The sequence below is a fragment of the Anopheles nili genome, chromosome 2 (assembly GCF_943737925.1).
Source record: "Anopheles nili chromosome 2, idAnoNiliSN_F5_01, whole genome shotgun sequence".
Lineage (NCBI taxonomy): Eukaryota > Metazoa > Arthropoda > Insecta > Diptera > Culicidae > Anopheles > Anopheles nili.
Genome location: NC_071291.1, coordinates 48,318,239 through 48,340,692, shown reverse-complemented (window position 1 = coordinate 48,340,692; position 22,454 = coordinate 48,318,239). Strand labels below are relative to the sequence as shown.

The 22,454-nt window shown below is 33.3% G+C and overlaps 3 protein-coding genes across 6 annotated transcripts; all 3 read right to left on the bottom strand.

Annotated features, from left to right (window-relative positions):
• Window positions 1-246: 246 nt before the first annotated feature.
• Window positions 247-5,204, bottom strand: LOC128730677 (vesicle-fusing ATPase 1-like). 2 transcript variants are annotated; one of them, XM_053823750.1, is made up of 9 exons: window positions 4,562-4,625; window positions 4,224-4,288; window positions 4,056-4,144; window positions 3,698-3,922; window positions 2,957-3,614; window positions 2,352-2,876; window positions 883-1,173; window positions 604-788; window positions 247-545 (listed from the first exon to the last, which is right to left on the bottom strand). In XM_053823750.1, the coding sequence occupies exons 2-9, from the start codon at window positions 4,230-4,232 to the stop codon at window positions 248-250; spliced, it is 2,280 nt and encodes a 759-aa protein (XP_053679725.1). In that variant the 5' UTR covers window positions 4,233-4,288; window positions 4,562-4,625; the 3' UTR covers window position 247. The 2 variants fall into 2 exon arrangements, with proteins under 2 accessions (XP_053679725.1, XP_053679727.1); XM_053823752.1 differs by lacking the exons at window positions 4,224-4,288; window positions 4,562-4,625 and adding an exon at window positions 5,184-5,204.
• Window positions 5,205-8,595: 3,391 nt separating this feature from the next.
• Window positions 8,596-12,972, bottom strand: LOC128724730 (aminopeptidase N-like). Its single transcript, XM_053818455.1, has 5 exons — window positions 12,320-12,972; window positions 11,953-12,247; window positions 11,533-11,884; window positions 9,230-10,484; window positions 8,596-9,163 (listed from the first exon to the last, which is right to left on the bottom strand). Exons 1-5 carry the CDS (start codon window positions 12,970-12,972, stop codon window positions 8,596-8,598), a joined length of 3,123 nt encoding a protein of 1,040 aa, XP_053674430.1.
• Window positions 12,973-16,849: 3,877 nt separating this feature from the next.
• Window positions 16,850-19,543, bottom strand: LOC128731861 (uncharacterized). 3 transcript variants are annotated; one of them, XM_053825010.1, is made up of 6 exons: window positions 19,310-19,543; window positions 19,039-19,236; window positions 18,572-18,790; window positions 17,420-17,617; window positions 17,103-17,336; window positions 16,850-17,027 (listed from the first exon to the last, which is right to left on the bottom strand). In XM_053825010.1, the coding sequence occupies exons 1-6, from the start codon at window positions 19,403-19,405 to the stop codon at window positions 16,962-16,964; spliced, it is 1,011 nt and encodes a 336-aa protein (XP_053680985.1). In that variant the 5' UTR covers window positions 19,406-19,543; the 3' UTR covers window positions 16,850-16,961. The 3 variants fall into 3 exon arrangements, with proteins under 3 accessions (XP_053680985.1, XP_053680986.1, XP_053680987.1); XM_053825011.1 differs by having other exon boundaries at window positions 17,123-17,336; XM_053825012.1 differs by lacking the exon at window positions 18,572-18,790.
• Window positions 19,544-22,454: the final 2,911 nt, after the last annotated feature.

Below are 22,454 nucleotides of genomic sequence, written 5' to 3'. Positions count from 1 at the left end.
ATAATTTTGTGTACTATAAACTAAAAGCATTTTATCATTTTCTATTTGATTACCAAGCACATTTCAAGGATATAATATTGATACAAACATCGCAACTTTGACGGAGTATCGATCGGTATAAGATATCCTTACATACAACAACATTTTTGCTATGTTAACAAACACGGAGAAAGCGTTTGATTAATGCCTTCCGCTCTGTGCTAGATGGTAATAGGTTCATATTATAGTTGGTTATTGAATGTGGTTTTTAGTGCGCAACTGTAGCATCTTCTAAAGCTCCTTCCTCTTCAAGTTTGGAAATGAATTTCAACATTCGTACTTGTGGATCCATTTGTCGAGCAAGATCGATTAAATCAAGAAGTTTTTTAATACCCACAAATATACGTCGTCCTTTTAAGCGCTTATATATAGCGGCCAATTCATTGCGTCCAAACACATCAGGTTCCTGCTCCAGTACCGCAATCAAATGCTCTGCAGTTGATAAATTTGGCACATGAAGTACCGCGGTGAATGCAGAGAGCATTTCCATATCTTCCAAAACTTGGCTGAAATAGATTCAACAATCAATAAATCACATCGATGTTTATTATGCGATGTTCTTACCGTCTGCTTGTGGTGCATAAAATAAGTAATTTTTTCCCTTTCGGTGGAGGTTTTTTAAGCAAAACCAGCAAAGCCTGCAGCGTTAGATTCGAATACCGTGGACCAATTGGTCCGTAATCTAATAATCTTTCTATGTTGTCAACCAAAATACAGCTAAATGTCGATCGATAGGCGTCGTCGAAATACTGAAAAATGGAGTGGAAAAATTACTTTCACTCTGCACTAACTATGTACAAATAGGTATATTTTAGTCGTATATATTGAATATGCATATACTACCTTTCGAATTGTCAAACATTTTGCATTTTCGGTGAATCCCACCATCTCATCCGGGGTGCATACTTTTACGAAGGGGAAATCAGATAGTTTCGCAAGTTTTGCAGCAAGTGCTGTTTTGCCTGCGTTAGGAGGTCCTTCTAATAAAACCGAAACCAATCCAGATCCTTCGGCTCCACGCGCCTGCTCAGTGTATAGTGCACCGTCTTCAAGAACATGGGCTACTGGCAGCCCCCAATTGATAATTCCTCGCGTTAAATAGTTTTCCAAAGCTTCCGCAGCAGTACCGAAAGCCTAAAAGCAAACATACAAAATTAATTGAATTGCGTTTGAAAACACAATTATTGTTTTAATTTTTTCGTTATATTATAAAAATCAACATAGAGCAATGTTTATTTTTACATTGTTTTATAAGTTAAATGAATAAAACAATGAAGTTTCTTATAAAGCAGATATCATTTACCTAACTGATTTACCCGATATCAACAGGATCGATGTTGGTTGGAAAATTTTCTTTTCGTTTATTTAATGGTCATGTATTTAAAGAACAAGCCAAAAAAAATCCTTTTTAATCTATTGTATTCGATAAGTCTACAGCGCCACACTATGAATTATTTTAACTGGCTATGATTATACAAAAAGGCTGGCTTATCTGTTAAGCGTTTATGATCTCCATTTTAACCGTCTTTTAGAATATGTTTCGTTATTGACATTTATTTCGACACCATTAAATATGCTGTGTTAACCCTAAGACAAAAATTATAACAGTACGATTGAGACATTCTAGCTCACACTACATATTTTCCAGATCTTGTTTTATTTGATTATTATTTGTTCCTCTCTTTGAAAAATCTCTCCGTTGTAAATCGTCAATAACTTTAAGCGCAGGGGGGCTCGGTAGGCGTAGCGTTACCGTGCGGCACAAACATACGACAGTATCAGGTTTGAATCTCATCTGAGCCTCCCCCGTATGCAGGACTGACTATCCAGTTACGAGTAATTCCAAGTCATGAAAGCCTTGGTTAAGCATAGCAAGGTAAGCCTTAACCGTACATCGGTTGTCGAGCCAATTAAGAAGAGGAGAAGCGTAATAAAAATTCAACTAAATGAATATTTAAAAAAGTAAGCCTCAATAATTTTGGAACGATGGAATAATAAACCCTATAAAGGAAATAGGAACAATCTTATGAAACACACTAATACGTTATTGCAACGAAAACTTATGTATCTGTAATAATTCCTACCATACGCTCTATACTCTTAACTACTGCTCATTATTTCTTATTTTAAAACAGCCATTGTTTTTCGTTTTTTCTGCATCCAAATTTCCACAATATTGGGATAGTTTTAAATTGTAGGTATAAAACACAAAATCTAACATTTCAATTCTATCGCATATTGGTCAACCTTGTACCCAGTTTGTTCGGAAAAAATATTCATTTTTGTTATATCGATAAATAAAAGTAACTTACCGGTTTTATATCATTTTCGAAAGCGTGCAGGAAATCTTCTCTGTTTACCATCAATTTTTCCATTGCTGCTGGATCAACTTCAACTTTCGACGCAGCTTTGATTAAACGGTTCATAGCAGTAGATTGTGCAGCACGAACTAATCCTTCCAGTTCGGCACCGCTGTAATTTTTAGTTTTTACTCCGAGCTCTCGTAAATCTACATCGGGAGCTAATTTTTTGAATTCCTTCATTCGTCGTGTATGGATGTTTAAAATCTGCACTCGTCCTTCTTCATTTGGAAGACTAATTTCCATTTGCACCTCTAAGCGACCGGGTCTTAGCAAAGCTTCGTCTATCATATCCCTGCGGTTAGTCATTCCAATGACCAAAATATTATTCAACTGTTCAACACCATCAATTTTTGCCAGCAGTTGATTGACAACTGTATCATGAACGCCTGAATTTCCTCCTACCGTTCCGCGAGCTTTACAAATTGCATCGATTTCATCGAAAATTATGATATGTAAACCACTTGCAGGACCAAGCTGAAAATTTCATGTAAATAACAAAACATAAGCATGTGTAATCATTTTATGAGGTCATTTCTCTATCATATTTAGCTTACCCTTTTCTCCTCTTCTTCGGCATCGGCAAACAACCTTCGCACATTAGCTTCAGATTCGCCGACGTATTTATCTAAAATCTGTGGGCCATTTACAATTTTCGGTTCGCGAGCATTTAACATGGTGCCAATTTGACGGGCCATCAGTGTTTTACCAGTTCCAGGAGGTCCATAAAGCAGTATTCCTTTCACATGCTTACAACCCAGCTGTTCAACAACTTCCGGAGGAAATACACGAGAAGCAAATGCTCGCCGGAAGATGGCATTAAATTCGCGATCCAAGCCACCAATTCCCATTCTTCCGAAATCCCAATCCGGATTAATGATCGACTGCCGCACAGCCGTAACGCGCCCCTTGGAACGACCGACAAGGTTTAATCCGGAGCCTTCGGCCTTCTCAAATGTTACCACAGTGTTGGCTAACAATCTTCCAAAGTTTACTTTTTTAGGTTCCACCGGACCCGATTGTCCGTTATTGGATGATGCACCACCAGCCATTACAGCGGCATCAATAACTTCTAGTGTTTTAACTGCGAGACAAAGAAGTTTTTTATCTTGAAAATTAAATACCAAGGGTTGTCCAACAGTAACAGCTAGACCAGCAAATTGTAAAAGAAAGTCCCTTGCCATCTGATCGCTGTCGTACGCTTCATGCGTAACGCTACAGGAAAAGAGAATAAATTATATTTTTACACATATGCAGCATAAATACAGTATTGTTAAGTTAAAATACAATTTTCTTACGTTTTCTTTTGTAGAAAATCCACCTCTAAGGCGATACTGCATAGAACTTCCGAGGATCGCTCAAAATGGTACGGTTTAACACTGATGTCTTGATTAATTGAAAGAGTTGCCCACTTTCGCTGAAGTAATGAAAAGCCAATAGTACCAGGATTAATTTCTCCAGCCATTGTTCGTTCGGTGTAGAAAATAAAATGTTGCCCAGGAGCAGTCGAAACATCGATGTACCTTTGAATACAAGAAAGTAGTTTAACTTTTTTGAAGGTAGATAAACTATGGATTTTATTTTTCAAAACATTTCTAGCCTCATAAAGGTGAATTGTTGTATATACTTGTAAATTGTAATGATATTTTAACATACTTGACATCTGGCGGAAAATCCCCTGCGCTGACGATAGCCCTGTTCTTTAACGAAAGTTCGTCCGTCGGACATTTGGCAGCTTTCATTATCTATGGTTATATAGGAAAACATGTACTTCATTTATTACGTGAATTGTCCTCATCTTTCCTGTTGAATGGACCAACATACCATTGCCATTTTGAATGATAGTTTTTTTAACTGCTTTCACGACGAATAGATATCAAACAATGGCACTGAAAATTAAGAAAATCAATATTTTACGACGGATTGTACTGTATGTAATGCTTTCAAACTATGAAATATATCGATTCTTTCCATAGGAATTCAATTTATTCAATAGATTAAAAAGTTGTATCCAGAATTATAATGAAGCACTTTAATTGTTAGCAAAATTGCTTTGAAACTAAACAAACACCAACTATTAACTATACAAAAATCGCATAACATTTATAAATTATAGTTTCAAAACACATTTTTGACAACAACAAGCTCAAAGATAAAACTACCTTCTAGAGAGCAAATTTCTAGAAAATATTGCTTCGTTCTTTGACGAACAAACTAATTTTGTTCTCTTACATGAAACACTGAAAATTAGAGTAATATATTGTGCGTTGACGGAAAAATGCAGCGCAGACGCGCAGACACTATGTGGATATATACATAGGCAGGTTGGCTTATCTTGAAAACTTAATAATAAAAACAGAACACTAGCTATTGACAGATTAGGGTGCCGTTTCGTCGCGCGAATCGCCACGGGCTCACTTGTGAAGCGACAAAGTTCTTCATCAATTTTTAGCTGTCAAAATACGTTTTCCAGCGTAATTTCGTAGTCGCAGGAATGGTGTGTTATGTATTCCCTTTTGTGTCAGTCACCGTCATTTCTAGAGGAGCATTCAAACAGATTTATATCCTTTGAAAAGTTCAATTTTGTATCTGGTCTAATGTTATAATAAAATGCTTTTTTTGATGATGAGGTTCCAATGCTAAGACATCTGTCATATCTTAATTTGACAAAGAATAAAACGTACACCCTCTTGTCGGGGTTTCAGTCGTGCGTATTTTCGGCTGACGATTTAAAACATAATATTGTAAACCACTTCATCGTAATTGCGCATGATGTTTATCAACGTTAGATTGACCTATGGACATATGGCCTCCTCTTAGCCACAGATTAATACAGGTTGAAGCTCAGGAGGAGTCCCAGGAAGCTGGACTCTTGTATCTTACCGTGAGCAAAACCTAGTCAAGAAGAAGAAGAAGAAGATCAATTTATGATCGGGTGCTTGGGATATGAGTTAACGTAAACGTAATCAGATTGATTCTACGGTTCTAAAAGTAGAATATAGCTGAAGGATACTATTTTCCATGTTAATATACATTCAATGTATTGAAATTTTCACGAAGCTGGAAAGTAAGTCGTTTTTATGGGGGAGGCTGAATCGAGCTTTGAACCCGATACCGTCGTAGATTAGTGCCGCACGCTATGGATGTGAGAGATGGTCGAATAACTTATAAGTAGTGTTCACGGGGTTTCTTTGATGACCGGCTTCGAATATTGCTCATGTACGAAGCAAAAGAATGATAGATATAACGCGAATGATAGATATACAGCGCTTGGGATGATCCCAAGCATTTGTGGAATGATCGTGTTACGTACACACACGATGATGATGATATACATGCATATGATATACATAATGGATGCAATATATTCAATCGTATGCTTTACATAATGGATTCAAGAATTTTGGAACATGTATAGAGGAGGTACCACAATTGTTGGACACGGCGTTGCGATTACACTTGTTTCAATAGGTATGCACGTTTGTGTTCAAGCAACGTACAATGAGGAGACAATTAATGTCAGAAAGATAAGAATGAGAGATGCAACAATAATACAGCTCTACAACACCGGTGTCGTCCGGCTAAGAGGAAAAGGAGCGTTTTAGCTTTCGTACAGTAGCGATGACACCCGAGACCATCGGCCTGCGTACAGTTTTCACTAAGCGCAATGAATAAGATGTACGGTTTAAAATTCAGGTTGGCCTAGCTGCGTATTAAGAAAAGTGCACAATTTATATGGTAGCATCCTTCCTGACCAGCATGGATGGGGAAGGAACGAATTGTCGATAGAACATTTTTGGACATAATTGGTATCACATATTTCAAACATGACCGATCGTAAGATAAAATGATTCGTGAAAGCTTCGCGATGTTAACTTCTGGAAGAAGAGGTGTCGACTGAATATAGAAAGTAGATTAGTGCTGCTTTGCGAGCCATTGTAATTGGTGCATGCAACAGGTGTTGGAATGTTGAAAGGTAACTTAGTTAGTGTAATCGAAGAAGGAACGTCGAGGTGATAGAGTGTGGCAGGTGTAACCGTTTGTGATATTCGATGGGACGATGCAGGGTTGCGTATGCAATCTTTGCGGTGATTTGGAGGAGTTGCTGGGCTAACGCTTTACCAACAATTCGAATCATGACCGTAGAAGCGATCCTTCTGTTGCGTTAGATAGCAACAGAATCGCGGATTTCTGGATGGAGCAGTTATCGATTCTTAAGCGTATGATGCAAATTATCATTCGTGTTGTTTTCCATGAGGAGTGAACTTCATGAGACAGTAGTAAGTGCTTCATGAGGATTAAACGGGCGGGCATCTGATATGCGTACATCGGTCGTGATGGTGTACGTGATGGCTTGTAGTAGATCCTTTTCCATGTTGCCATGTCCATGACATGTTTTCCATTTCGTTTAGGCACAAATACAAAAATATCTTATTTTTTCCTTCGATCGAGCTCAACTGTTGTACTTTCGCGACCGAAACTATTTTCAAAGACATGCCACCCAATCCTAGCATAATCAATAAAACATTACAATGATGAAAGTTACGATGCCATGGTTAAGAAACATGTCCCATGGTGCGTCGGTGGCGACTACGCTAGTGACTTACTATTGATGGTCTCAGTTTCTCTTCTTCACTGTTGGGTGTCGCTGTTAACTCGGGTATAGTTGCTATCTATCCGGACGGTTCCGGTGTTGGATAGCCCCAAACACGGAAAGTAAAAGGCACACTTGTAGACACCGTCGCATACATACAGCTCCTCGGAGGAACTAATTGAATGATCGCACGTGGGGTTGGATTTTGTTGTTGTTGTTGAAGTATAGATGGTTTATTTGGACATTTCGTTTTCATTCTCCAACCTCGCTAGCGCTTAGTCATAGCCTACTCGGGAGGAATTTGGTGAGTGGGATTTTCATGTTTAGGCGCATATTGTTACTAATGTTTCATTTTAAGTACATTTAGTTTCCTTATTAGTTTGTGAACCGGAGAGTTACACTAATTCTTTAGTTACACGAAACATCAATGTCACTATTCCTTTCATTGGCTTTTCTTTAGATTGGTTTAATACGCTTCCTTTAGATTACTTGCAGGCCTATAAAAGTTCACAGTCACTATGCCTAGCCGATTGCTCTACATGAGGCTGTTCATTTGATTACAATATAAAATTTGTAAATACATTTCATTGAGTGATATTTCCAGTGTATAACAAAGGGGAGTTCAAAGATAACCGCTTGTCCTTAAATACAAAAAGGATTGTAATTACTAAATTTTGTTCAGTACATGTAACTATTTAAAGGTGTTTAAGATGCCAGTCTGTGGAAGATCAGCGGTTCATCCCAGTGGATAATTCATTCATGGGCCTGGCAAATATATCTGCATATTTCATCAATTCTTTGTTTTCTTTCTCTCCCTTTCTTTTTCATATTTTTATTGCGTGATTGAGACTTAAACAAGAAAAGGTTACATCTGAGTGGGTCTGTCTTGACGTGGGAGATAGAACAGGTATCAAATCGTATTCCCAAATGCTATCTTCTAGTAAGATATGCGCGGAAAAGAGAACTTTCCGAATTAGGAAAATAAACGGAGCGAATCAGACACGACTAAAAATTTAAAATGCTCTAAAATAGTACTGCATAATTTTCCTCCATTTTTTTGATGATTGTGAATATGAACAAATCACAGCAACTGCCAACGCAAACGAGACGATAGTGACCAATAAAGCTCATAAGCTAGCGTTACTACATATATATATATATATATATATATATATATATATATATATATATATATATATATATATATATATATATATATATATATATATATATATATATATATATATATATATATATATATATATATATATATATATATATATATATATATATATATATATATATATATATATATATATATATATACATATATATGTGTGTATATATTATATTATATGTATATATATATATATATATATATATATATATATATATATATATATATATATATATATATATATATATATATATATATATATATATATATATATATATATATATATATATATATATATATATATATATATATATATATATATATATATATATATATATGTATATATATATATATATATATATATATATATATATATCTGGCAAATCTGGATTAGATGCTCGATTCACATAAAATCAAATAAATATTTAAATTGCACAGAGTTTCAACAAGATATACATTGCAAAGCTAATGCCCATGGATTCGTATGGGATGAATGAAAACCGCATAGCATTATTGCTTTCATCGTCTTCATCATTTTTGGTGGATGTTAGAGCAGCCAGAGTTGACATACTTGTTGATAATGCTGTACTGCTTGAATCATTCGGAGCAAATGTTTTTGTAGTTGGTACAATACTGGTAGTGGACACGGCAGATGGTAGAGATATAGTTTTGTCAATCGTTGTAATGTTACTAGTTTCGGTCGATTTCGCAGTAGTGGTTACTTCAACTGTAGTGGGTTGTGATTGAATTGTGGGGGCATAATGTTCGTCTAACCAATGCTGAATTTGTATGCCTCTCGTGGTAAGCCACATTAGATTTTCGCTAGAACTTTCTAAGGCTTGCAGCATATCAGGCATCTGCAGAAAACCTTTTTTTAGGAGTTGTTCCATCAGATCCTTCAGTTGTGTGTGCATTTTTTCGCTTGTTACTAGTTTTGCCATGTTTTTCATAGCGCTGCTAATTGCTCGCCCTCCAAAGTTTCCCTTATTGTAGCTAAAATTTACATGTTATTAAAATATACTTTATCAGAAGCATATGCGAAAGTAGATCATTACTTACAGGTCATATATTTCATCCATATGAGAATGTATAAACTGTATCGCCGTTGAAAGTCCCAGATTTCCGTTTCTACAAATTGCCATTAGCACTCGTTCTCGTTCTTGGCTAAAATATGTTACATTGATGGATTCGATTGTACTGTTAAGTAATTGATTGATGAGATGTTCACTTTGAACACAACCAAGCGCTCGGATAAGTTCAGAACGATATGCCTGATCTCCCGAAGATTGCATTCTATGCCAAATGGCATTGAAAACAACATCTGAGGCATGTCGTAGTCCATTACATAATATAGGCTCTCTAAGATCTGGGTCTGCATCGGTTAAACGATTTTCAGCTATTTCGGTGACGATGAACTGTGTGGCATTTAGACAATGCTGATCGCCTACTTTGCAAGTCCAACTGACTGTTATTTCACGAGCCATTCGTTGCATCAAAGTATCTTGGGGTTGAGTTTGTATACTCATGTGCTTATAGATGGGTCCGAACAAATCTAAACAAAATTTATGCCACAATACATACGAATCTGTGTCTTTTAATAAAATGTCCAATAATGCGAAGTTGCGATCAACAGCCGCCAAAGGAATATAATCAACCTCATTTGAGAGATATCCCAATAAATGCAGTGCCACCTGATAATCAAGCCGCCCAGAGCGTGCATTGTTAAGAGCATCATCTATAAACTGTGCTCGATTAATAGCATGAAATATGGTACTATTGTTTAAAAGAGCTGCTGTAATTTTTAACCAAAGCTCGTTATCGTAGTTCACCCGATAATAACCGGTTTGTTGTTTGTTGAACACAACCCATTCATCGCAAGTCCAATTCGTTTTGTTCGTAGGATTTATGGTGTGATAAGTTTCTGTCAACCATTCGGATGCCGTTGTATCTTCAAAATTGGGATGGCTTTTAGTTGCAATATTAATCGGTATGATCCATGCTGTAGTTGAACTTGTTTCACCGTTATTTTTTAACAGGTATCTTTCTTGATGAATCGTTAAAGAGCAATTCTGTTTTTCAAGAGAAACGTGTACAATTGGATAGCCAGCTTGTTCAGTCCATGATTTGAGGAGAGAAGAAGCATTGAACTTCAAAGTGTCTGTTGGTAACGAATCGAAAATGGTCGTTTGCATAGCTTCACTAAATTGTTCTGGAGTTGCTGCTTGTAGTGCGTTAGCATGGAGATAGTGTACTAGCGCATGGCGGAATGCTTCATGTCCAAGTGCATTGTAGAACATCAATAGTATTGCTCCACCTGTGTAACAACGGTAAAAACGCATAAATTGTAAATCAATAAATCATGATAACGCACTGGAAAAGAAAAGATAATGCAAAGAATAGAAGTTATATTCTATTCCTCTTGTGGGATAGGTTTGTATTATCACAGTCTTATATGTTGTTTGCAATGTTCATCGTTCATGTAAAAATCGTTCATGCATCGTTCATGTAAAAATATTCATGAAAAATGTTGTACAAATATATAATGATTAGGTTTACACATTCTTCGTTAGAGTGGTGGTAGCCAATAAGTCATATTACAGCCTGAGGAAACTTCTCCACTCGGCCTATCTGTCGCGACGGATGAAACTAGAGCTATGCAATACATACATAGCTCTAGTACAGGCATACATCTCTGTTAATAGACAGATATTGTTAAAATTGATGTTAAGACATTCTGTAGAAATTCTATAATTTCTGTGATTCTGTACAAAGTCGACGAAACTCTCTTAGCCAAGTTCTCCTGTCAAACGTGGCCGAAAGGGTTTGGTTAGCTTGCTTATATGCTCAGAAAGATCGGTATGTGTGGAAGTGCAGTTGAGGAGCTGCTGCAGTGAAGAGCTTATAGTATGATAGCCTTATTGTAGAGCAGCGAATAAGACATGCCAGGCTTCAATGAGCTGATCACGTCATTCTAATGGCACACTGGCAAAACCCAACCCATGAAGTTCTTTTAGGTTGGCCATATGGAAAATAAAGGTCCTTCTCTGGGAATCGAGATAGAATGATGGCGTGAATAGCATTCGACAGAAGGGTCGGGATTAGTGATTGGTTGACTCCTCAAACTCCGCAAACGGCCCAGTTTCTTCTGGAAGATCGCTAGGCGTGTGTAGTGCCGAATATGACGAATGAAGAAGACTGCCATGCTTCGAAATCATTATGATTTATTTGCTAATGTGAAAATTGACTTAATAACTTACAAAATGTAAATCATCAACAGCTTGAAATATTGCTTTTATGAAGTTCATATATTACGCAATTGATTAGTAATTTTTATCTTTTTGGGGTTTTAGATTTTTACTCACCTTTATCATATGCAATGTCATCGAATACACTTCTTATCTCGTCTTGGGTGTTGACATAATGAGTCATTGGTCGTGCGGAAACGAGTGAATCTATTTCAAATACATTATGGGTTTTGTCAACAGAATACAAGTTCCCAATGCTTAACTCAGGGAACACCATTTGGGCTGCCGTGTACTCAAAAAACCGTGCAAATCCTTCCTTCATCCATAAAAAACTCCACCAAGCTGGTGAGACATAATTTCCAAAAAAATGATGACCGATTTCGTGTCCAACGATTGTTGCTATTTTCTTTTTCTGTTTCATTGGAGACGTTACAGAATCATAAAAAAAGTTTTCTTCTTTATACGTTATCTACAATACAGAGAAATTATAACTTGTAATGGTTGGAAAAAATGTAGGGGAGTATTGAATTTTATTACCAAGCCGTAATTTTCCATTGCACCAGGAGCAAAATCTGGAATGGCCACATGATAGAGTTTAGACAGAATGTACGGTGTCTCGAGGAAACCTTCCAGCAAACGAAGTGTTTTAAATCCTGCTTCAATTATGAAGTTGGCTTTAGAATTTATCATATTTATTGGACTTGCGTACGCCTGCTGTCTTGGGTAGTTTGAAAGTGATGTAGCCTTAAAATCACTCACGATAATTCCTAGCAGATATGATTGCATGCTAGGCGAATCGGTGAACGTAGTTATTGCCATTCCCTGTAAAATGCTATAATATTTGTCAGATCTACGTACGTCTTAATATTGTTTGTTATTTTTTACTTTTGTTTTTGTCACTAACCTATCTCTATTGTCAATGGGCTCAGTATTAGAAAGAACCGAGTAAGTTTTACCATGGATGACGCGCAGTCCAATTGGGGCTCTTATTCCAGGTTCGTCGTAACATGGAAATGCATGTCTTGCATCAGTTGATGAAAATTGGGTTGTCGCTAGCCATCGGATATTGCCATTATCATCACGATAGGATGATCGGTAAAATCCAGCATTATCCTCTCTAAGAATACCAGTATATTTCAGTTCTAAGTAGTAGGTTCCATTCAAGGGCTGAGGAGATCGGATTGTTAGGAACTCTCGCACTGGATCCATAGTAAAACTTTCATCATCATCCAAAAGAACAATTTCCCAACTATCTTGCACAATAGACCACAGTTTCACGTGTGTTATATTTATTTGACGATAATTTAGAGTAATACTGTTCGATAAAGACATTTGTTCATTGATCGTCTTCAGGTGTATCGTTACCTTTCCATCAAAACGGAAACGATCATTGCCGATAGTATCGTCGTGAATTCGAGTTGTAATTTCGATATTGTACCGTATTGGGTATGTATTATTTGGCAGACGATAATTCAAATCACTATTTTGAGCAGCACATGTTTCGAATATACCAATGAATAATAAAAACACTGTCAAATACTGAACAGCGTGTAACATTGTCGTACTTAAACATCGTTGCAAGAGCACTTGTCTCTTCATCTTTACTCACGAAGGAATAAATAAATACTGGCTTCTCTTTTGCAGCGGCGCTTCACGCATCATTCATTTGGAAGTACTTCTATTTACCGTTATCTATAGGCAGCCCAACAAACATCACGTATACTCTCTCTTCAGTGCACTCCCCTAGAAGACCGCAATATTATCAAAGGCTCTTGCTAAACAAGAATAGATACTTTCGTTTAAACGAATATATTATCTGAATATCTATCGCTATCTATATTGCGCATGCATTGTACGTTCATTGTAATAATATTTATTTACAAAGTGTGCCACATTGTTGAATAATATAATAAAACAAAGATAAATAAAATATGTTTCACGAATACTCCATAAATATTCTAGAACGAATCAAAGTGGTCGTGAAAGCACAAAAACTAGGTTGATTTGCAACATAGTTGACTGATGTCGACAAATTCTTGGTTAGGGAATTTTTTGACTCCTGCAATTAATTGAGTTTCTTTGTTTTATCTTATTGATCGCGCTATTGTATGTCATTGGTACAGTTGCAATCAACAACATGTAATCAAATAATTATCTAATGAGGTGCTGATACCATTGAATACCATTGAAAAACGAAAGATAAGACATGAACACTTCATAGCAATTAAATTTCAAATTGAAATGTTCTCAGAGACATATGATCAATTGCTCATCTTATTTTGCGCGTTGCTTCTGTAGGGCCATGAACCTTTTGTAGGCAGTTCGTATAAATATGTAGGTCAATATTATATAAACGAGTGAATTTTAAAATACTGTGAGTATGTGTCGATGCCAGTAATGAAACCGTTGAAATCCTATCAAAAATAAGATTTCATCAAATGTTTCAGGAAAAGATTTTTTGAAATATGCTATTTGTAATAGGAGTAACATATATAATAAGTAAACAAGATTAATCTGAAATGAATTTTACAAGATATGAAAAAAATGAGAGTGATCTGAACGTGGATTTATTATTTTTTTATATTCCACTAGAAAATAATATTTTTGAAACGTACTGCGTTTCATCTTTTTATATTCATATGTAATAGAATACGGATTTTTATTAAAGATCAAGACAGATCTATTCACTTATGATTAACCTACACTTCTCTTGGATTAAAACTAACGAATGGTATTAAAAAGCCGAAGCTCGTGAGCTATCTGTAGTTCAATTGCATGTTACATGGATGCTTGGCAACAGAAGAACAGAATCACGCTGTCCAGCAGTAGACTCTTTAACAAATTTAACTTCTTTATTGCTTTCTAGTTTTCGTCGTTGGTAAAATCCAATTGTCAACCCGGAATTCATTTCACTCAATATTTGTGGGTCGAATATATGAGTTTTTTTTTCAATTTATTTAGATATGGCCTAACACAAACCGATTTTGCAACATATGTATTTAAGAAAAGCACATTTTTCATAAAACATCAAACATAAAACATTAACTACTTTTGCAAGTGATTTTTAATGGCTGCGGTCACGGTTCAAAAAAAATTATTGTAATTATTGAAATTTTGAAAATTTCAACAAGAACAGATTTTGGAATACAAAATACGATAAGTTCCGTTGTCATATAAAAAGGGAATGAAACTCAATAGCCATTTACGGAATGTAGTACAGAGATGATTTAACACTGCTTTCAATCTTGTACTGTTCATGTTCTCAATTTATTACGATCGTAAAATTTTTTTGATTTTGCTTACTTGTTAAGAAGATTTTTATGTGGCAATAATTTTATCTACTACAAGAATAAATGGTTTTCCACAGAAATAAATTCACAAATCCGGTATACTTGAAGCACATATTCATAGTATGATCGTAAAATGGTATTATTTTGATATAAATTTCTTGACAAAATTTCTTGACAAAAAATCCTTATTTCTTTCCAATATCCCTGCTGAAAAATATCATTTACGATAGCAGATAGCAATGCGCATGTGCGAAGTAGCGTACGAAGAGTACAGCAATGTAGTCTTCGTTTGCGGCATCCAAAACACGAACGAAGTCAGAACTATGATTGTGTTTCCGGTAAAACAGACGACACAGTTTAGTTGTTGCTTATCGTTTCGCTGGTGTAGCTACAGCAAATGTGAATAACGCGTGTGGCTGATTTGTAATGTGTTTATTTAGGAAAGATGATCGGGAATATAACAAATGAGAATTATTTAACTGCAGAAAACGAAAAGTTTTACGTAAAATCATCAGATTTTGAACCTTTTAAGAGTGTTTCAACAGGTATTTAGTGAATTTTATGCGTACATGTGTTTGTGTGTGCTTAACACTTAGAGTTTTCAATGAATTCATTAGAATATTGTATCGAAATGTCAATATTCAGAACATTTTAGAGGAGCAGCAGTTAATAAATAACTGTAGTTCTAATATTGGGTGAATTAAAAGTAGACGTCGTGTTTGATGAGCTGTTGCGTGCATCGATCTGTTATTTACTTCGATGCAATTGATGTGTGTCTAATGTAGATCTTAATGTTCATATTATATATAAAAATCGCGTTACTATCAGATCCAAAATTTGCTGAGGTTTTGAAGAGTCATCATATTTATGAATAGTCGATATAACAGTAGCCTTTATCACTCAAGTAACGATAAGAGCACTGTAACTTATAAATCAACCAAAACCTTACACTATTTATTATTTTCATTGATACTTTTTTTTTCTTCTTTTGTTTTCTATTGTCCAAGACCTTCTGTAGTATTCTTTTGAAGATTAGAATAGAGAAAAGTATGATTGGCTAAATGAATGAAAAGAGTTTTTCTAATTTTTCAAAATTTCAATGAATTAAGTGAGGCTGAAAATTTGAATAAACTCAAATATATATATATATATATATATATATATATATATATATATATATATATATATATATATATATATATATATACATGTATTTATATATATATTTATATATATTATATATATATATATATATATATATATATATATTTATATATATATTTATATATATATATACATATATATATATATATATATATATATATATATATATATATATATATATATATATATATATATATATATATATATATATATATATATATATATATATATATATATATATATATTTACATATACATAGATAATATTTTAGAATGCTTATAAGTATACAGGATAAGAGGATAAGAATATGATTCAACTGCACACGAACATCCGATTGATGAAATTTTATCACTTAGCGTTTTATTATACACATGTTTGATATTAATGCAAACTTCAAATCTATGTATTTACCCAAGACAAGTGAAATATTTCCTTATTTCTCAAATGCTAACGAACAGTTAAGGCAAATCAAACAATTTCTACCAGAAAACATAGATAAAGTTGCTACAAAATGTTTCCCAATATTATCAAGAGACTACATTGTCTTTTAGTAAGCCAACTTACAATATAATACAAGCTAAAGCTATTGATAATATACGGAGGCTATTGATCAGTCTGAATTCAGCTTACAAAGTTATATTTGTACAGCCAATGAGATTATACAATTGAAAATGCAAATAGAAGCAACAACCTTATATCATTGATAAATAAGAATGTGCTACACAGATTGAAAGTCTTAGAGATTAATGAAGACACTGCAGGACAAAGTATAGAAAAAAAGCTCTGTTTATCAGATTACGGTCATTAGATGTTGTATATAAATATATCAAAAATAATGGCTGAATAATATTATTTGTGAACTTTAGCAGTTATTACTTATTTATTTGACTTCTATTGACTAACTGCATGTACTAACATAAGTCTACCATAGTTTTTCTACAATCGTATTGAAAATAAAAATGAAAAAAATAAGCTTAATGTATGCTTGTACTGGTGATGACTGATGTCCAATTTTTATTAGAACAGTTTTTAACCGCACAGAACATGCTTTACATCTGAATTACCGTAATCATAAATGTACAGAGAAAAGAATCAATTGACGCATTTACGCCTGTATGAATGGCAATTTTTTGTGCAGCAGTCTTCAGCTCGGTTACACTGTAAGAAATATAAAATGCAAACATCGAATGAAAATCTAGCCACATAATGAAATCATTATTATTTCATGCTTACAATATCACCAATTACTTTACATTGTCTGGCATTTCGTTCTCCATTCACATTTTTCGCTGTCGTGGTCTGTACTCCAAACCTTGAGATTAGGTCATCTAAATCATTTACAGGAATATAAGGGCCATTGACCGCTGATGGACGAGTTAACTCTGATTCTGGAACACCTATTCGAATCTCTGTAGAACAGATTGATTTGAAGCAAGCGCCAGAACAACATTCATGATTGTGAAAACACTATAAGGTGTTCGGCCAATGTTAATGTCAGAGAAAATAAATTGATATACGTTCTAAAATTGGTGTATAAAATAAGAACTCACGTATAATCCATTATTTGTACATTTACGGCTCGAGGTTCCCGTATTAGCTGTTGAAGCTGATTCACCAAATCGATTAGACGTTGAAACTGTTGGTGTTTGTGGCGCCGACGCTGAATCCGATGAAAGGTCATATCTATTGACGCATTTGTAAGCAAAGCTTAAGCAACTTTTTGAACAACAGTCGGAAGAAGTCAAACACTGAATGGAAAGATGCATTTCTTTTAGAAGATTGATAACGTGAAATTATTTTCAATACATTGAAATAAACTTGGTCTAATTTTTTTATGTAGATGAAAATAAGTTACCAATAATGATGGAGGCTGACAGTGTATGTAAAAATAGTTTTTTGGTTGTGGTTGAGTAAGTTTTAGAAGCGTTGTAGGGTAATGTTCAAGCTAAATTTTGTTGTATTTGTCATTTATCTGACAAATGTATGGCAGCTTATTTAAAACCTGAATATAAGATAGGTGTGAAAAAATTGAATGCAAAAAGAATGTCATGGATTTCTTGTAATTCGGAAAATATTTTGAGATGCTTTGTAATGATTTCAGTTTATTGATTCTTTTGAGCTTTTTGAACGTTTTCTTTGATTCGATAAGATATTTTTGATTCGTTAAAAACATACATTATTTGCCAAGAAAAAAGTGTAGAAAAAACGTGGAAAGTTTTCATTGACAGGTAGAATTTTTTTTGAATTTTATGAGTTGTTAAAATGTATTTCTCTAAAAAACAATAATGATTATTGTTCAGAATTACAATAGATCGTGCAACTTATTTTTCATAGCAATTAAGCAATTAAGTTGATAAACCAAAACCAACATTATTTACTGTTCAAAATAACATGTAACCAATATACATAAATATTTAAATGAATAAATAAATAAATAAATATATATATATATATATATATATATATATATATATATATATATATATATATATATATATATATATATATATATATATATATATATATATATATATATATATATATATATATATATATATATATATATATATATATATATATATATATATATATATATATATATATATATATATATATATATATATATATAGAAATATATATGTAGTTATAGATGTACATTAATTGTTAGGTTAATCCTCCTTATTTCATTGTAAATAACTTACATATTCGCCAATTGAAGCGCATTTCTTTTGAGTTGTAGGAGGCGATGTTGTAGTGCTAATTGAAGATTCATCACCAATACGTTGTGTAAAGCTTACGGTTGCGATTTGTGGCGTTGAATCTTGCGATACAGTAATGCTCGTGGCGGGTGGATTTAAGGACACACATTTATAAGAGAAAGTCAAACAACTACCCGAGCAGCATTCCATGTGAGTGAGGCACTAATAGAATTTATTATTATGCATAAAATAAAGCAGTGAATATCAACCGAAACAAATCAAACAAATCATTGTAATCTACGATCACTATTTACTGTCCCTATTGTACTGAAAAGTACAAACACAGTACAGTTGCTATAACCATCATAACAACCACATACGTCAGAAAATAAAGAGCTATACAAAGCTTTTTTTTAGCTATACAAGCTCGGTTTTTAAATAAGAAATCAGCTTGCCACCTCAATACTCACATATTCTCCATTTAAGGCGCAGGTTTTTTGCGTCAAACTGGCTCCACCATCGTCACCACCGAAACGGTTCTCAGTATCAATCGGGGTTGGTTTGACCGGTACCATTGTGGTGCCAATCGAAGGACCTGCTGGCACCGGCACACATTTGTATGAAAAACTCAGACAGCTTCTCGAACAACAGTCTTGATGCGTTAGGCACTTAACAATGATGATTTAAATTTCCACACATGAGCTTCATAGTTTATTGTTACGTATGTTCTTTTATACTTACATATTCACCATTTTGAGCACATTTTGCAGTTTGGGCAGTGCATATGGAGAAACCACCCAATACTACAAACAGTAACAATAAAATTGGAAACTGCATGTTACCCACGATACCCACAACTTGACTTCAATAATGATTTTACGTTAAATGCGTCACGAAAATGTTTCTAGTAAAACCGTAAGCAACTATCTATAGCAAATAATTTGAAAGATCTTGCTATTTCTTCGGACAATCGTGCACTGCTAGTGATCGTTCGAACCGGTATGATCAAGAGAAAAATAAAATTTCCAGCATTGCTTCAAGGTAAACTCGATCGGATTGAGTGACGATGCGTTGCATGAGATAGGGCGAGTGCTTGTGTGCGTGTAGTCTGACGATTCCGATTGTTTATTGTTTATTATTTAAAAAATCCAAACTTTCAATTCATTATCGTCTCAATGACACAAATATACCCTTTATTGTGATGATCATTTGGGCGGACAGTTTGGTTTCATTCGAAATAATTCTAAAGTAAGTAATTGAAAAATCATCATAGATAATGTGTTTAATATAAAATAACTACGTAGTGGCTTCTGCATTAACTAACAATTTAATAATCATGAAAGAAAACACAACTAATTTATATATATATATATATATATATATATATATATATATATATATATATATATATATATATATATATATATATATATATATATATATATCTATCTATGTATATATATATATATATATATATATATATATATATATATATATATATATATATATATATATATATATATATATATATATATATATATTTATATTTATATATATATTTATATATATTTATATATATATATATATATATATATATATATATATATATATATATATATATATATATATATATATATATATATATATATATATATATATATATATATATATATATATATATATATATATATATATATATATATATATATATATATATATATATATATATATATATATATATATATATATATATATATATATATATATATATATATATATATATATGTATATATATATACATATATTGGTATTATGTTCTTACGATTGAAATTAATTAAAAATCAAAGAAAGTTCTGGTACGAAATTTTGAAACTTTCTTTCCCTTTTCACTTTTTGTGATTAATACTCTAGCGAAATGCCATTTTGCATGCACCGTTATGCAGAAATTAAAAGATTATTGACTCGAGACTGCCGCATTGATCGTATACACACATACACTCTTATAATTTTGTGAAAGATTGGTGTATACGATCTATACACAGCAAACGTGCCTTGACCGCTATCAAGGTGAGCAACCTAAGCTATGGTTCCTCCGGTTCAGATGGTAAGGTAATAATGCGCGTAATGTATGATGTATGCGAACAAACTGCTGTGTGTTGTAAAATCCACAAAGCAAGGTCGTAGTGGGTGCAACAAATAAAATTCATCAATGCCTTTGCATGGTATTTGAATATTTGTTTCCAGATTGAATAAGGGGAAAATCCCCTTGATTGTTTCCGTATGAGGGAAAACCCCAGAGCCGTTATGAGTAGTCTACTTAAAGCGATCTGCGTTAATGTAGCAAACGTAGCTAACCTAGCAAACAAACTACACCATTTCAAAAATCATAACGCGTTTTTTCTGAGAAGATTTAAAAGCTTTGCGTTCCTCTAATAAAGTTTTGCAGTGATACAACATTAGAAATTACAACAATGTGATTGAAGCAAGTTGAGGTGATATTAAAGACGCTAACGTTGAAACTACACATTTTTACAGGATTTTATCAATTTGTGTTGAAAACCACCAACTAATGACAATTTGGTTCAACAATTATAATTACTTGATTTTTTAGCATACGAGATAAAAGATCAAGAAGATTACTATCGAATACGTAGATATCGAATAGGTAGACCCTAAATATTTACTCAAAAAGACAAAGACAACCAATATTTTGCGCACTCGTAAATTCTTTTTCTCTAAAGAACTTAAAAATTTCAATATATTCAGCTTATACCTGCACATTGAAATGAAAATTTTGAATGAAAATGATTCAAAACCACAACTGATGAAGAACCTGTAAACAAAACCTTTCCTCTTAACTCTCTAAACATCTTGCACAAAAATATATAATGAGCGATTTTGCTGATATAGAGGCATCATTTAAGTGGAAGAAGATCTAGTTATATGTAATCAATATATAGAATAAACAAAACCGGATACACGTATTTGACATGATTAGATAGTATTTGATTATTATTAGATAGTATTGGTATGTAATAGATTTATTTTCTTCGTAATCTCGAAAATGTGTTTTATTACAACCTCAATAAAAGAGTATAATAAAAGATTTTTCATAAGCAGTCAAAGATATTCGGAAAATTTGAGTTGACTTACTATTAACAACTAAGTAATTACTTTTAAAATACTGTATATTTTATCTCTTGTATTTGAGATATTTATTTTTATTACTGAAAGTTAATTTTTTTAGTGTTTGGTGTTTTTTTAATTTTGAATATAAAAACAAATTGGGTAAATGACATTTTAATAAAGATATATTCCAACATTTAGTGAAGCAATCGATAAGTCAGAAGTGAAATAGAGTAAGTAAACGCTAGAAGCAACAAATTTCAAACACCGAGAAATTGGAATTTAACGCTGTTATCTCTCTAGGCATCTGAAAATTTTCCATCACCTGTACGTGATTGATTGCGGAAATTAACTAACACAATTACCGTTACAGATTTGAAATCACCAAGTTGCAGTTTTGCTCACAACTTCTTTGAGTTTCATGAATCAATTGATATTTAAAGGCAATGGGTGTGACTTTTTAGGTTTTGCTGAACTATAAACAAAATAGACTGATATCAATTTTATATCAGCATATTTGTTTTATAATTGTTGAATTCTCTGAAAATTGGATACATCGAAAATATTAGTAGAGTAAGTAGCTATGATAAAAAATACTTGCATAATGATGCTAAGTTTGTGCGATAAACGATGTTGATAACATACTGATACTGCTGCTACTTTCTTTTCATAAAAACTATGGATGACTAATAAACAGAGAATATAATAATTATTATTATGAAAAAAAGTTATAACAAGCTTGCAAACGTAATAACAAATT